The sequence below is a fragment of the Fusarium coffeatum genome (assembly GCF_003316985.1).
Source record: "Fusarium coffeatum strain FIESC_28 chromosome Unknown BRIP53273_contig_139, whole genome shotgun sequence".
NCBI lineage: Eukaryota > Fungi > Ascomycota > Sordariomycetes > Hypocreales > Nectriaceae > Fusarium > Fusarium coffeatum.
Window position 1 is genome coordinate 33,182 of NW_022157932.1, and position 16,220 is coordinate 49,401.

The 16,220-nt window shown below is 49.8% G+C and overlaps 4 protein-coding genes across 4 annotated transcripts; all 4 read left to right on the top strand.

Annotated features, from left to right (window-relative positions):
- Positions 1–544: 544 nt before the first annotated feature.
- FIESC28_06480 (uncharacterized protein) lies at positions 545–3,528 on the top strand (the record flags this gene model as incomplete). The annotated part of the gene is made up of 4 exons (XM_031160624.1): positions 545–593; positions 682–1,094; positions 1,145–1,694; positions 1,745–3,528. 4 exons carry the CDS (start codon positions 545–547, stop codon positions 3,526–3,528), a joined length of 2,796 nt encoding a protein of 931 aa, XP_031015309.1.
- Positions 3,529–7,542: 4,014 nt separating this feature from the next.
- Positions 7,543–8,226, top strand: FIESC28_06481 (uncharacterized protein; the record flags this gene model as incomplete). The annotated part of the gene is made up of 1 exon (XM_031160625.1): positions 7,543–8,226. One exon carries the CDS (start codon positions 7,543–7,545, stop codon positions 8,224–8,226), a length of 684 nt encoding a protein of 227 aa, XP_031015310.1.
- Positions 8,227–13,389: 5,163 nt separating this feature from the next.
- Positions 13,390–14,727, top strand: FIESC28_06482 (uncharacterized protein; the record flags this gene model as incomplete). Its single annotated transcript, XM_031160626.1, has 2 exons — positions 13,390–13,519; positions 13,586–14,727. 2 exons carry the CDS (start codon positions 13,390–13,392, stop codon positions 14,725–14,727), a joined length of 1,272 nt encoding a protein of 423 aa, XP_031015311.1.
- A 499-nt stretch (positions 14,728–15,226) lies between these two features.
- FIESC28_06483 (uncharacterized protein) lies at positions 15,227–16,036 on the top strand (the record flags this gene model as incomplete). Its single annotated transcript, XM_031160627.1, has 1 exon — positions 15,227–16,036. One exon carries the CDS (start codon positions 15,227–15,229, stop codon positions 16,034–16,036), a length of 810 nt encoding a protein of 269 aa, XP_031015312.1.
- Positions 16,037–16,220: the final 184 nt, after the last annotated feature.

Consider the following 16,220-nt stretch of genomic DNA (forward strand, 5'->3'; position numbering starts at 1 on the left):
AGCTTTTTCTCTTCTTTGAAGACGCTAACTTCTCCACTCCTCTTTCTTCACCAATCAAAACATCAATTCGCATCCATCTGGCAGTCGCCCAGCCATTGCATCAAGTCGGTCCAGATAATCACCGGTCCCCGCGATAAAGATAACGCCTTGAATTGAGGAAAGTACTATCCGGTCTTCAAGGGACCTGCCTCAGAACCAAAAATCATCGAAAAGTCTAAGGGAAGTAGACGAATAAGCTCGCAGTTGCTTCGCGAAACGGAAAATAAGCATCAAATCTCACACTGCCACGTACAATCGCCCTTTCGAACCTTGTTCTGTTTTGAAGAGACTTGAACTATTTCTCCGACCCATTTTTCTTCTGTGTATCGATAGAAGAGGGCCATTTCTGAGGGCAAAATCTTTCCAAGATACAACCATCACCCGCCGCCTCACGACCACGCCGCCGCGCCGAACAGCACCACGCCACGAGCTGACGTGCTAGAGATACTGTTGAACTGCCTACAGGCTTTGCTTCCATTGCTTATGCTTTAATAAAGCCGTCATGATGGCTGAGCCTGCCCAGCCTGAGCTCAGCGCGGCTATGTCCCCGACGGGTGCGTAGAAAGCTCCCCGCCAAACCTTGGACCGGCCAATCTTTGCTTTGCCAAACCAAACATGTAATACTGACTGCAGTGACCGTAGGGATCAAGCAAGAGCCCAGCCATGAGGCTGATATCCTCGAGGGTCTTGATCTTGACCTTGAATCCATCATGCAAGCCGCGACCAAGCGACCGTTTGAAGTCGAGGACCAATCTAACGAAGACGACCCGAACAAACGAGTAAAGACTGAAACCGAACCTGTCCAACAAAACACGCTCGAAATCGACCAAGGTGCCGAAGAGTCGTTAGAAGATGGCCTTGCAATGCTCGTGCAGAATGCGCTTAACAATGCCAACGACTTTATGTTTGACCCAACCACCGATCAAATGGACATTGATGGTATAACCGATCATCCACTTCCACCGCCTCCTCCGCCATCTTCGCCTTCGGTTACGTTCTTTTCCGACCCTCAAAAGTACTTGCGCAAAGTCAGCCGGCATGCGCTGGGTAATATGGTAGGTGGCGCGACTGTAGAGACGCTGCAGCGCTTACATAGCTGGGATAGGCACTTTCCGTTCTCTTGTTATTCTCGCAATCCTTCGACGACTCGATCAAGCCAATTCAAGATGCCGATTCGCAACACGCCAAATCTTTCCGAGATCTTCAGTCATCTTTCGCGCAAATTAAGCAGATCTACTCGTCGGACCCCATCCTATCTGCAGACGAGCCAGACCTTCAAGACCACGAATCCCGTACCATTCTCGATCTAGCGAACCTTGCTCAATTCTGCATTTGGCTATTGCAAACCACGCCGTCATACACCGAAGCTCATCAGCACTTTCACGCGATCTTTCGAGGCCAGGTATCTGATCTTGGATCTGACGCGCTCGATCTGTACCTCTCGCTCAAGACCCAAGTCGCTATTGATGCGCTTGTTTCGAAATCAGCAGAGCAGTCGAACGAGCAAGTGTTGGAAGAGGCTCTGATCAATGGAATGGAAGATAAGCTTCGCAGCCTTCACAATGGGTTCGAACTTACACCTGCCGACTCCGAATTTATCACTTCAGTTCGGTCGAGGAAAACATCGCTTGAAGGAGAGACGTCGACTGAGTCAGGTGGGTATTATTTTTTAGAAAGAGACTGTTCTCCTACTGACAAGTTACAGCGGTCCTGCGAGAAAAATACAAGGTCGATGATCTACTGCGACAGGTTTCAACATGTGTCAAGACTCGACTTGCATTGATGTCTGATCTCGGCTCACGACTAGGCCATCCTATGCGATCGAGTGAGGAAACTGCGGTTGACCTCTTGGGTGACGCCGCTTGTGATGCAACCCTTGACATGGAAGATCTTTCTTCATTCTTTGAAAAGACAACTTCAGGTCTTGTCCAAGACGCCCTGGCTGGCTTGACTGAAGATACCACAACCACCACAAACCCCAACCCCGAGCCAAACCCCGAGCCAACGCCCGCTGTCACTGAAACTATTGAACCGACTCCAACAGCTGAGCCCACCAAGACCCCTGAGAAAGAGGCCTCTTCTACGCCTCAGACGAATGGCAAGCCGGACATGATAACAGACTACAAAGAACTGGAGGCACTGGTAGCTGAGAGCACATCCAACTATGTGAAGACCACATTGCATGGGCTGTCGCCTGTTCCGTACCAACCTACAGTTCCCACGAGCACAAGTAAGCTTTTCAGCCAGAAGTTCTCAAAACCAGAAACTCACCAAAGCACAGCGCAATCGTATTTGAATCAACTTCAACAGCAACAGGCACACAACCCGTATTACACGTCATATACTCAGAGTGTACCCGAACCGTTGCCGCCACCGCCTGAACCGGGGCATAATCTGCCACCGAATCAGACCTGTTCCAGTGCGACACTGTATGACAAAGCTCGTCAAGCTGCTCTTTCTAAAAATTCGTCCCACACGCGGAGAGAAGGCCTTCATTCGACACGCCGACCTTGGACTCAAGATGAAGAGAAGGCACTCATGGCGGGTTTGGATATGGTCAAGGGACCCCATTGGAGCCAAATACTGACATTGTTTGGCCAAAGCGGGACAATATCAGATATACTCAAGGATCGAACCCAAGTACAGCTGAAAGACAAGGCCCGAAACCTGAAATTGTTCTTTCTCAAGACAAATTCGGAGATGCCATATTATCTCCAAGCAGTTACGGGTGAGCTCAAAACGCGAGCCCCTACACAGGCAGCCAGGAAAGAGGCCGAGGAGCGCGCGAGATTGAGTTCGGAGGAGCAGCGTGCAACGCTTAACGGGATCATGACTCTGGCCGGAGGCTTGCAGAACCCAGCGCAGGGACAAGGAAGAGCTGCGGGAACCCCAGTCTCAGCTGTTGGCTCGGGAGTCATGACGCCTGCTCAAGCAGCGAGCGCTGCCCAGGCTGCGTCTTCGCAGCAAGGACAGGCGCATAATCAAGCAACTGCCCACTCATACAACCCAGCTACCTCATCGGGATATCCGCCATCGACGCTGCCGCAATCCAGACCAAGCGTCATGTCCCCGCCTCAGCAGTCGCCTCATCAAGCAGCTCGTCCGCAGTCTTCTCAGATGTCCATGTCTCCTCAAACACCACGGTCGCAGCTGCCCCAGCAAACCCATAGCGCCATGCACTCTCCCGTGCACGCTCAGTCGGCTGCCCAAATGCGTTCCCATACATCGACGCCTGTCGGGCAGCTACATCACTCTCCACCACAACAACACACACCAACTCCTCAACCCGCCGCCCAACACCATACTCAGCCTCACTACGCGCCCGCCCCCAACACTCAGCTCACTTACCCCTCGCCTACGCCTCCAAACGCCACACCGGACATGCATGGGCATGCTCACGTTCCAGTACCGGATGCGCAGATGGACCAACATATGCACGACAATGCCGAGGAGGCGGCTTTGTTGCAAGGCCTTCAGGCTGCGTTGTAATCCTGTTACGCAGAATGCTTGAAAATCTGTCATGAGTGCTGCACCTGTTTTACAGGTAATCTGGTCGAGGGATGTCTCTTCCTTCTCTTTCTGTTGTTCTTTTCTTTTGAAGCTTTGTTATGTCGAATTTGCGATGAATCAGTTTGCCCTATAGCGAGCCAGGGCAACTCATCAGGGTGCACCAAGGCGCAGTTGGCTATGTCGTTTCTGCGCAAAAAAAGTTTTGTTCTTCTATAGATCCGAAACGCCTCGAAGGCTGATTGTAAAAGAGAGATGAGGGGTTGACAAGAAAAACAAAGGGTGGATGGAGCTGAAAGTCTGGCTTGGAATGATACCACGAATAAGGAGCATGTTATGATGGGCATGCATAGGAAATAGCTGGTGATAGATAATGAATCTTATGAACCTGCGACAATTGTATTTCTTATCCTGTGATACTTGACTGCTTACAGAGTAGATCTTCTCCAATGGAGCTCAAACGGACAGGAAGTCCAGTTTACGATACCATGACTATGTTCAGTTGCTTATTCGCGATCTCTCGTAGCTAGACTACAGGTTCGCTCGCCTAGTGACTCGTTACTCCATGCATCTCGCCGTTGTCCTGTAGCGAACGGTGACACAATTTCAACCCAGATAACCCGTGATATCAAAGTTGCACCTGTGAGACGTATCGTTAATGTTTCAACAACAGAGCCGCATGTACACTGAGATATAAACCGCTGCAATGATGGATCTTGAACAACAATCCTATAAGTCACTTATTCATTGCACTAGCAAATGCTGTTCTTACTGATCTTTCGACACAAAGTTAACCTTGAATAGACATGTATTACCCTCAATATCAACGACGACACGGCCATGGAACAACTTGCGCAGCAACGGGGACTATATGCCGTAACCCGACGACCATTCTTAAAATTGAAGACCAGGCAATCCCGTCCCTACACTGCCAGTTCCACGCATGCAGACAAATCGATGGAGGCCGAGCATGCACAATTGCAAAGCTTCCCCGAGCTGTGGTTTGCAGTCAACGTGGGTTGAACACTACACCGTTGACCAATGGAAATGACTAATGCTTGATAAGATGTTCGATGTCAGGCTGTGGATAATGGGATGCGATGTACCTTGGATGCCAGGGATGGCAATACCACAGTGTACAAATACTGTTCACAACTCCGTAAGTGATGTCGAAGATACGATCAGTGCAGGGACTAACAATATTTCTGACCTTTGCGGATTTCCAGAATGCCAGAATCAGAGGCCACAATGGAACGAGCAATACATTATGTTTTGTAACGATCACAAATGCGAACAGGACAACTGTCGTAACCCAAAGGATGTCGGAGTCTTTTGTCGGTCTCACACTTGCGACCACCAATATTGTATGGCCTTCGCTCCTGGTATTGGCATGGAGGACCTCCAACGTTTCTGCGAGCGTCATCGTCAATGCCAAAGGCCCCAATATCCACGCCTCTGCCACACCCGCGATGATGGACAACTTTCACCGTTCTGTGGCGCACATTACTGTCAAGAGCCTGATTGCGAAGATGGCCGTGACGGGGGACTGTTCTGCCCAGTGCACACTTGTGCTGAACCAGGTTGCCTAAAGGGCAGGGAGACTCCCAAAACAGAATACTGCAAGAAACATAGATGCAAGACAAAACACTGCCGGTTAAGGAGTTCGGAGAGTGAGTATTGCCGTTATCATGAGTGTGTGTATGATGGCTGTGGAGCTGAAGTGGTGGAGGGTCGGTTTTGCGAGGGTCACCGACGGCGTATGGGGGCCAACTTTGGGAGAAGGTTATCGTCACAAGGAGTGGGATATACCTTGTATGAGAATGGTGAGTTCTCAGAACCCGTTCCAAGCCAGCTTGAGCTTTTGTTTCAACGCTGACAGGTGGTAGATCTCCCCGATGCATGTCCGGGCATTAGTGACAGAAGAGGATGTGGCCGAAGAGTCGAACAAGGCAGTCGTTTCTGTCAACACCATCTTTGTAGAATTCACAGTTGCCAGGCTCCAAGGACTAGATCATCCGACTTCTGTATTGATCACGGGTGCCTTGCAAAGGGATGCCACCAACCCAGGCAGACAGAGCTCCATGGGATGCTTCGAGGTCTCGCTGAAGGCTTGTTCTGTGAGGAACATGCTTGTCGATATGTTGGATGCCACAACCAGGCTGTTGAGGATTCAGATCAATGCCTAAGGCACGGAGGAGGCCGTAGGCCTAATTTCAGACAAACAGTGGTGGGCCGTGAAGATGAGATGCCATCTCGAGTTCGCCGAGCACATGCAAGAAGCCCAGATGGGTATCGAGATAATGGTGGAGACGGACGTCGAGATGGTCAAAGACAGCTAGGCTGGGCTGAAGCTAGGCATAGAGATCCCTGGGCAGCATGGGGCATGACGATGTGATGCGAATCCGATAATGAGAAAGTGTAAGAGAGATGACTCAATTCAAGCACAAACACTCTCGACCAAGCCACACTTGCGCCATTTGGGGGCCGACTACTAACGTGTTTGAGAGAAGGAGATGGTGTCATTATAAGGCAGATCCGAAGCCATAAACTGAGGTTATTCCCAAAAGACTATACTAGGTGGGGGGACGTCATGTTGAGTGTGGCTTGGAAGGCAGGCAGCCTTGGGGTCGAGCCGAGAATAAAGATAAAGAGCTTGCATTCTGGTTCTGCAAGGGCAACGGCAAGTGCAAGGGGTCCCGTGGTGACGATTCCTCTTTTTGAAGGTGATGGTGTTGAGGAAGGAGGGAGGGAGGCCGCTTGAGCAAGCCATGATGTACCTGTCATGCGGCTAGTGTCAATCATTAGCACTGTATTTTACCTGCAAAAACGACGCGTATATACAGTGTGAAAATACTATAAGCACAGCCTCAGGTCGTTTGACATGACCTAACCCACGCGATGTCCCGCTCCTGGCTCATCAGGGACGAACACCTGCCCATGCACGTCACTCAGCTAAACAGGCAAGGCAATGCACGACACATGGCAACTTCCCTCTTTAATAGGCCCTTCAATTAGTAAAGTAGCATCCCGTCACAAATCTAGTAGCCGTTCCCGCCAGGGTCTTTTTTCCTTTTGCTGATCTTTTCTGAGGCGCTTGAATTGTTTGTACCTGCATAGTAGATAATAAGTTGCTGGCCTATCATTATGAACTTGATCAACAACAAAGAATTATACAAAAAAGCATCAACCACGTAACAGCCATAGCATTATCTATTCTATTCTATTCTTGTAACACTGCTATGTACTTTCCCTCCTTTCTTCCATTCATCATCTCCTACTCTTCTCTTTGTCTGCCTGCTGCTCTAGTAAATGACCACCATCATCAATGAGACACAAACCCATACATCGTGGCCACGCGCCACTCCGAAGACTCAACTATACTATAGTTATTTTCAAACCACACTAAGCTACACCCCAAAGTACCATATCCCTATTACTCTCTTTCCCATTCTGTAATTGTCCTGCCACAAGCTCTCAACTTCCAACCCAAGTCCTACAACCTAGACCTCAACCTAGACCGAGACACTCACTTACACTTTTCCACATCATCTGCTCCTATAAGCCACGATAACCATAGCATGATGCTATTCCATTCTATTTCCGACCCCGCGTGCTGTCAAAGTGGAACATTTCGAGTCCCAGCCTTGGAGAGTGCTTATAAAAGAAGACTATGGCTATGCTGCTTGGACATAATTCCCTTGTTCAAACACTTCTGACCTTCTTTGATCACCTGCATTAGCCAAAAAGTCTCTTTCAAACAGTCATTCTTTATCCGTGAGACCTATTTTCAAGACAATATTCGAGGTCATTCACTGAAACTCGACGCTGTCTTCAAGTTCCGAGTCCTAGACACTTTCTTTATATCTATCGTCGCCTGCCCTTCTCTCCTGTCTAAACCCGAGTCAACTATCCGTCAACACTACCGCAACTCCCGACCAAACCGATCATAAGAAACAACTTACACGAAACTAAACAAGGACTCAAGATCAACTCAACATGTCTCGACGCTGCATCGTTGAGACTAGTCCCGATGGCCGTCCCCAGCTCGTAACCATCAAGCGCTCACGATCCTATCATCACACTCACCGACATCAATGCGACTATTATAAAGTCAGTCGTGAAGAATGGAGAACTCTTATCCGTCAAAACGAGCTCCTCGATGAGGCAAATCAGGCCTACGCAACACAAAATGAAACGCTTCGATCAAGACTTCATGCCTCCGAAGCCGAGACTCATCGTCTCTGCCACGTCGTCATACCTTCTCTCAACGACCAAGTCGCCAAGCTTTCACGCGAGATTGAATGTCTTCGTCGCGCCGCAGAAAAACCTTGCGATCCTCCCGTCCACACGCTTCCCATACCAACTCACCATCATCATGAGCTGGAGCGTCTGCGAAGCAAGGTGTGCAAGCTTGAGAAGGAGAACAAGACTCTCAGAGACGACAACGGTGATCTTCGCTTCAGACTTCGTGAGCTGTCTAAGCAAATCGACCAAAGCCTTAGTCGCCGGGTCGCAGACTTGACTAAACAGATTGAATACTGGACTTGCCAATCTGGATTTTGGAAGAAGAAATACGATGAATTACGGGAGCGCCATTTGGGTCTGATCACAATTGTCGAGTCCAAGACGGAGAAGACAGAGTACTACGATGACGTACTGAAGCGACGGCGCGTCTGTTAATCTTTGAGCTTGATCTTTTTATTAGCTTTTAAGTTTTTGTTGAGCTGGGTAGCGCATGGCATTATGGATAGAACAATGAACAAGGCTCAGGCGAAATTCTTTCTCGGTCTTTGTCTATACAGCCACCATCTGGCATTATTCCTTTACACCAAGCCTTTCTTTCAGAATAAATCTCCTCTTTGTCTTCAAGGTGAGAAGGATCTGCCTACAACGTTTTACATTGGGTCACTAATGAAACATAGTTTGTGATACCCTTCAATGCGTCAAGGTTGCATCCCAAGTGCCACCTGAGGCATTGCGATATAATCTATGCCACTGTACTATTGTCTTATGCGAGTTCGGGGGTTAAGTCAAGGCGCAAGAATATGCTGGGGGAAACTTAGTAGCACGTATTGGTATTCGATGTGGTCGAGCAGAATGATCCTCCCACTTACCCATAGCCCTCTCCATAGATATATCAAGAAAATGTTATAAAACAATAGTTTGGCCTACAGCCCCGTGCCAATAGCAAAAATATATGGACTATCGTGTGACGTATGTCCTTATCGCAACCACCAGGAAAGAAGGGTCATGTGTGTATATATGATTGACACTGAGGTGGTATTCAGAAGTAAGATGTCTCGAAATACGATGACGACCACTTTGAACACCATAAAACGCAACCAGTGCAAACAACTTTAGAAAAGATATCGAAAATTTACAGCAAACTTGTGTTCGCGTTTCGAGCTTTGGAACTTTGAGGAACGATATGGATCCTGCTTATCTGAACACTGGCATGCAAAGTGGCATGGTGGCAGTGCACTTGAGCCGCAGTTATCTCATGCTTTGTAATTAGTCCTGTCCAGGTCTGCAAATGCATACGGGTGCCTTGCGGTTCCCAGGCGAACCATCACAAAGGCCATAAGTTATTGACAAGAGCGGAGTTCAACGCGATGCAACACGATGTCCCGTGGTATCGCGCATCTTTACCCGAAACTCGTGGGGTATAGTCTAGGTATTCAAGATGTCGACGCCGTGAGAAGGAGGGGCGACGAGGCATCCAAGGAGGAGGGACACTGACTGAATGACCAATGGAGGCGGCTTCGAAACTGGAAAAAGGCGCAAGGCCTTGAGAGAAAAGGTCCTATTCTAGGCAGAAGGGGGCTTTGGAGCAATAAGGATTGGCCGCCTGGTTTAAGTGGGCAAAGACGACAAGGATGTAGACTATGGGGGCCGGCGATGAATGTGTGGAACTGGTGGAGGAGTCATGTTTGAGAACACGACTGCAGATGGCAGTGCCTTGATCCGTGAGGGAACCATCAAAAGCATGAGGGTGTGGAAGCAAAGTTAGAATGGTAGACTACCGAGCTAAGATCAGTGTTTGAGGGACCTTTTAAGGGTGTGGAGTGGACGGGAGGGAGCCGTAGTGGTGGTATCGTGACGGAAGTGGATGAGAATGGACATGACATAAAAGCTGCCAAGAGGTGTGAGTCTGGAAGCGGGTGACCATTGCGAAGAGGTTGCAAGGCCCGGGGTCAAGGCTGCCTGGGATATTCAGTAAGGTAAGGTATTCTCACATGACCGTGCTAACAAGTATTGTCTTTTTTGACTCACATGGAGGGCCTCAGAAAAGTTCAACGCGCTTATTGAAACAGGCTGTGTATGTAAATAGCGGTAGGTTGATCAATGAGATGGGAGAAATGCCATTTCATCAGTTGAAGGTTGCGTGTCAAAAAAGGTCTATAATAAGATTTGATGCGTTTTGACAAAGTAATGTATTGCCAGCGGGTAGATCCGCAGTTTAGTTGGCACCGCACCACGGTACCCGTAGCGAGGAATTAACGTTAACGTTTACTTTCCACGTTGGGAAATACTATAGAATGTCATCGGCCGTGGTATTCCCGCGAGTAATTTAGCGACCGTTGGGGCCAACCGTGGAGGGTGGGTGGAGGCGGGAGCGTCCCGTTACCCATGGCGCCGGGATGGTACGTACTGGGTTGGGGTTGGGGCTCAAGACCTCTGGTGTCGGTACACACAAACTCCATTCTAAAATTGATCAATAACGAGTCAAAATCAGGGGGTGGCAGACCGAGACGCACGCAATAAAGTACGAGCTGGGGCTGGAAACGTGGTGACTGGGGCCATCTTGGCACGGAATGCGGGAATGCAAGGAGAACGATGATAATGACGGAGCTCATCCCTTCCTAACCCACAACAACTCAATCAATCAAGCATTGAAATGCCAGCAGAAACCCAGCTAGCCCGAGGCCACCTCATGAGCCGGTAAGGAAGGGGGGCAGTCGATGAGTCTAACGACCCAGCCCCAGTAGAACATCAAACACTTCATTCCGGCCGAGTCAGAATTTTCTAAAATGCCCCGATTTTGTTTGACAAGCGGGAAGGGAAGGAAGCCCAAGCGTTTAGGTTATAAACCCCCAGAAGCGGGAGGCCCTCCCGGCGGATAAGCCCCCGGGTCCGGGTCCAGGCGACCGGCGATGGGCGGGCTCATGGAGTGCTGGGGCATGGATCTTGACTTGAATTTGAGCTTTCTCTCCACAAAGAAACCCATTCCAATTTGGGCGATGTCTTCCACGATTATGGTCAAGCAAAACCAGTTCAATAGATGGTGTTGCAATGACAATCGTTTACACCACCTACGAGGCGCATGATATCTTATAAGATGCAGCAGCATACATCATAGGCGATCAACAGAAGTCATGCTGCCACTCATCTGCTCCCGTATGCAAGAAAGACGAGCAGAAAGGTTGGAGAATCAGAGACAGCCAGTCAAAGGGTTTCACACACCAACAACAGAAGTCCTGATTAAGGACAGCACATAGCGGGCGGGTTGAAGGTGCATGCTCACATCTGCGCAGTTGCGCAACTGCGAAATAAAACTTTCTAATGTGCCGAATAACTCGCATTGATGACAAGGGTGAAGGCGCAAAAGGAACCAACGATACGGCGAAACTCCCATAAACTGAATCCTTCTTCCCGCCAACCCGATGGGTCACTCTCCTAAAGCCTCCGTCCAAAACGGACTCTTCTAGGTGATTTGTGGGCGGCGGCGGCGCTTCAGGGGCGGCGTAAGAATTAACTTGGTCGCTCAGATGGCGGTGTCCGCACCGGTGACAATACTTAGCCACGAGGCGGCATGAAGCGGAGTCAGCCAGCAAACGGTCAACAACGCGCCTTTTTCTTCCGACTCTGAGATGAGCATTGGGGTTGGCGAACCGTTTGCGCAAAAGTCAAGGATATTGAATCACATTTCTCCCTCTTCTTTGAAGGAGGGTAGGTTGCGGGACAAAGTGCAACATGTTCGTGGATATCATGACAATCCACGGATCCAAACTGGCTGTTTGCCGAACCCCTGTCTGTCATCTGGGGTGTCGAGAAGGTGACTGGGGGTGGCTTTTACCGATGCTGAGGGTGTTAGCAACGCTTGTCCTAAGCCCTCTCGCATCTTTCGCATTGCTTTTCCCTTTGTAATAACCGTGTTTCCTTCTGCTTTGGCTAGGTTACGGCGTAGCACAGCCTTAGCATAGGCAATATCGTGCCCCTTTTGCGGAAGCTGAGGGATTGAGGAATTATCGCTCAGACAAAGAACCCGGGGTGTTGTGCGTAGTGAGAACAGAGCGCAAAAAGACCAGGAGCCGAACCGGCAAAGAAATATCAAGACCCCGGCTTTGACAGGGGTTTAACGTTTGGAGGTGTGGGCAAAGTGGGCATTGGGCTCTGGTCGACTCCCCTTGGGCACTGAACTTCAGTTTCGGTCCCTGATGTTGGCGTCACAACGCTTTTGGTCCTCGACTTTGCGCATACCGCACTGGCGGGTTTAATGTGCTTGAGAAGGGATCCAAGGATGCCGGAAAGCGCAAATGCGAGTCTGAGTGTGTGCGCACTGCATCAGGCCCAGTTTCTATTTTACCATGTCTCTAATGTTCCAATCACGAGGTTGCAAAAAAGAGTTCGGCTTCACTCCCTCACACCCTCAACTCCCTTTAATTCTGTCGGTTCGAGTAGGGGCTGATGCAGCTCTGCGCTGAAGTTTGTGATGGAAGAGGAAGAGGCAGAGGACCTTTCTCTTTCAGACCTGGGGTGTGCGTGCGAAAGTGTGTGTACAGTATCCGTCTGTAGGTAGGTAGGGAAGCTGCTTCCTGTGCATCCGTCTCTCTCCGCGTTTGCGTGCACCGTAATGTACCGACTCTGCATTAACGTACAGAATCGTGCTATTCTGTATAGGACATGTCGCGAACGGATAACTTTCCATCTGCATTTTGTCGTCATTTGTCCGTCTTGAGCGTAAAGCAGAGAGGGACTGTGTGTGTAAGACGGTAAGGTAGTGGAGGTTGGAATAGTACAGCCTCGAGGCAGGTACGAGGCATATTCCTATTTCCTACGTAGCAGTCAGCCATCGTGTCTTTTGGAAGGAGCACCTCGTTCAACTCAATTTCCTTCCATAACTGTCCCCTGCCTAGAGGTACGGACGTTTACCTGCCTTGCTTTGTTTTAGGCCTGGCCCTTTCCTTCCATCCATTATTGCGCCCCCCCTTCTCAATAGCCCACCCCCCATTCCAGGCATTCCAGACACCTCAGACATGGGCTGGCCTGGAGTGTAGGCAGACAGGCCTTTCTTTTTTCTTAATTTTCCCTCCCACACCGAGTTTGACAAAACCCATATCAACCCGAATATTCTACTTTTTCCCTCGTCTGCCTACACCTCAACTTACCTCCCTTTTTATCACACACACAGGTTTATTTCGACCTGAATCCTCCGATACTTTTATCGTGCTCTATTTCTGTTCTGTATTGCCTTGTTTTACTTGTTTGTAAAGCAATACTTAACAACCGTCTAACTTTGAGTTTATAATAAACTCACCGTCAACTCTCTAACCGACGTCACTTTTTTTTTTCGCCTTTGTGGCCCCTCAGCTTTCCGCTCCCGCTCCCGCTACAACCCTCCAGTAGAGTGCTGTCCGCCAAAACCGCCCGCGCTCTTCTATCCGCCTGCCAGACCATTTACACCGCTGGTCGTTGGGCAGAGCTGCACCGCAGCGAAACAAAGTTAACACCGAAAGATCACCAAGAAACACAGCATCGAGACGACTTTGGAGTCGTTTTCTTCCTCTTCTCCATTTTCTCTTTTTGTTGTGTAGGCGATCGTAAATAATCTAAACCGACGCCATGCCTCTGCACCAGCGCACCTCTGCTAGCCCTACCAAGAGGAGCAGCTCCTCGGTCAGGAGCTCATCCTCAGCCAGAAGCACTACCTCTTCATCCTCCTCTACTACTAATAAGTCAAGGGCCTTGACTGGTACGTTCAATGGCCGCCACTTGATATCCTCGTTCCCATTGACTAACGTGAAACTTTCTTGTATAGTTCAAGACCATGACTACGAATATGAATTCGATATGGAATCCGAGCTGCGCGACGATCTCCAGAAGGCAAACACAGAACTCAACAAGGCCAACGCCGAAAACGATAAGCTCAGCTCCCAGAACGACAAGCTCAAGGCCACCATCGAGCAGCTTACCCGCAAACTGAATGAGTCAAAGACATCTCTCGAGGAAACCACCCGCAAGCTTAATGAGTCCACCGTTTCATGCCGTGAGCTCAAGGCCCAAGTTGAGGGCGCCCGATCCGAGGCCGATGTCCTCCGGGAAGACAACCGTCGTCTCAACACCGACTTCGAAGAGCTCAAGGGTGACAAGCGCCGCCTGAACAGCGAGTGTGATGAGCTTAGGGAGGAGAAGGAGACTCTTGAGAAGGAGAATGAGCGTGTCAAGTTTGAGCACCATGACCTCGAACAACGCTTCATTGGCCTCCAGGCTAAGCATGAGAACCTCACCATGCGCCACAACGCTGTGAGTAGCCAGGCTGGCTCGTCTGCCATGACAAGCCCCATGACAAGCCCTATGCCCAGCCCTCTTCCTGCTCCTCTCCCCGAGGCTCGCAAGAACCCTTCTCGTCCTTCTAGCAAGGCCTCAAGCAAGGCTTCTAGCAAGGTTTCCACCAAGTCTGTAAGCAAGCGGGAACCTCGCGAGGACCGCCACCGTGAACAAGAGGACCGCCACCAGTCCGAACGGGAGGAGAACACTCGCGAAGAGCACACTCGTGAGCGTCGACACCGAGAGGATCGCGAACGTCGCAACCACGATCGCGAGGATCGAGGACGCCAGCGCAGCGAGAAGCCCAAAGACAAGGACAGATTTGAGGCCAAGGAACGCTTGTCGAAGCGGTTTGATGAGCGACCCTCTGCGGCGCCTCGCCAGACCAGCTTCATCGAGCCATGGGGTCCCGGAGGTTGGTCTCCTCGTTATGAACCCCCCCCAAGCGACTTTGACGCTTACGGCCATTTGGCAACAGGACGCAAGGCCGCCAGTGTTGTGTCTAGCGGGGCGTACTCCAACGTCCCACGCACGACCAGCATTGTCAATGGTCACTTCAGCAGCGACAGCAGCGCATACGACGATGAGCGGTATGAGGATGGTTCTTACCACCCCTACCCCATCCCTAACTAATTCTTCTGATCTTGTTTGATCTGCCGCCTTGATAGTATGCCAGTTCTTTAGGCCTGGTAATACTCAAAGGACGGAGCACAGGTCAAAGCAAGATGCTCATGGGGACCTCATTTTGGCTCACATGAACACACACACTTCCTTCTTGAGACATTCTTAAGGAGTAAGATTTCAGTAGGTAGGGCTTTGCATAAAGCTCCACCTCGTATCTCTACCACTTGTTCCCGATGATCGACTCGGGCCAGGCCACCTTCCTATTATGACTCAATTCCAAGTGAGGTATCGCTTTCAGGCTTAGTCTAACTATCACCATACCCCCGCATGGATTGGTTTACCGACACCGGCCGAGATATTTAAACCCTACAGGGTCAGCAATCTCACTCGCAGCATTCCAACCTAGACTTACATTGTTTTTTTCTTGTTGGTTTTTGCAGCAATACTCAGATCCCAATCGAGTTGATTGGGACCTCTGCTTTTCCTATCATACGTTTACATCATCGCCATGAAGCTCTACCCTTCCATTTCCGAGGACCTGGCCGCCTGGGTCCAGCAACAGCCTGTCTTCTTCACAGGCTCAGCTCCTACCCATGGCTCTCATATCAACGTCTCTCCCAAAGGCCTTACAGATTCGCACTTTGCCATTCTAGGCCCCAACCAATGTGCCTATATCGACCGCACTGGTTCCGGATGTGAGACTATTGCCCATTCATACGATAACGGCCGCCTTTGTTTGATGTTTATGAGTTTCGGTCCCGCACCCCGGATTGTACGTTTCTTCTGTCGGTCCAAGATTATTGAGTGGGATGACCCAGCCTTCCCCGATTTGGTCCGACGTATCTCCAAGGGAAAGCGATCTACATTTGACGGCGCAAGAGCCGTCATTGTGGCAGATGTGTTTGAAGCCCAGACAAGCTGCGGCTTTGGTGTTCCCCGGGTGAAGAGGGGTATCTATGCACCTGATGAGACCTCAAAGGACTTGTCCCTCGATCAAGTCCTCCAGGAGGGTGTGGATGGTAAAGTGAATGAACTGTCTATGTTTGAGGAGCGGCCCACCATGGACATGTGGGTGGGAAAGCAAGTTGAAAATAATACGTTGTTGGATTATCATAAGGAAACCAACGTGCTGAGCATGGACGGTTTGCCTGGGCTCAGAGCTGCTCGTCGGAGCGTGGGAGAGACGTTGTGGATTACAGACGCAAAAGCACATGCCAGGAAGGTTTTTGCTCAAAGCGAAGCGATTGCAGTTGGATTTGTTCTAGCATTGTTGTTGTACGTTGTCATGGTTTTTATGGGAGCGATTTCAGCGGCATAGCCAAAATTCTGGCTTGAAGGATTATAGGGACGGCGCAATCTTGGGTTTTGGATACCAAAAAGTACAGTGTTGTTTGGATTTCAAAAGGATGTTCCCCCAAAAGGGATTGGATTTCTTTCTTATTGTTATCATCTCTTCTCTTAACCTTTTCTTTTCTTGTTACGATACACATTTTTGTTTTGCA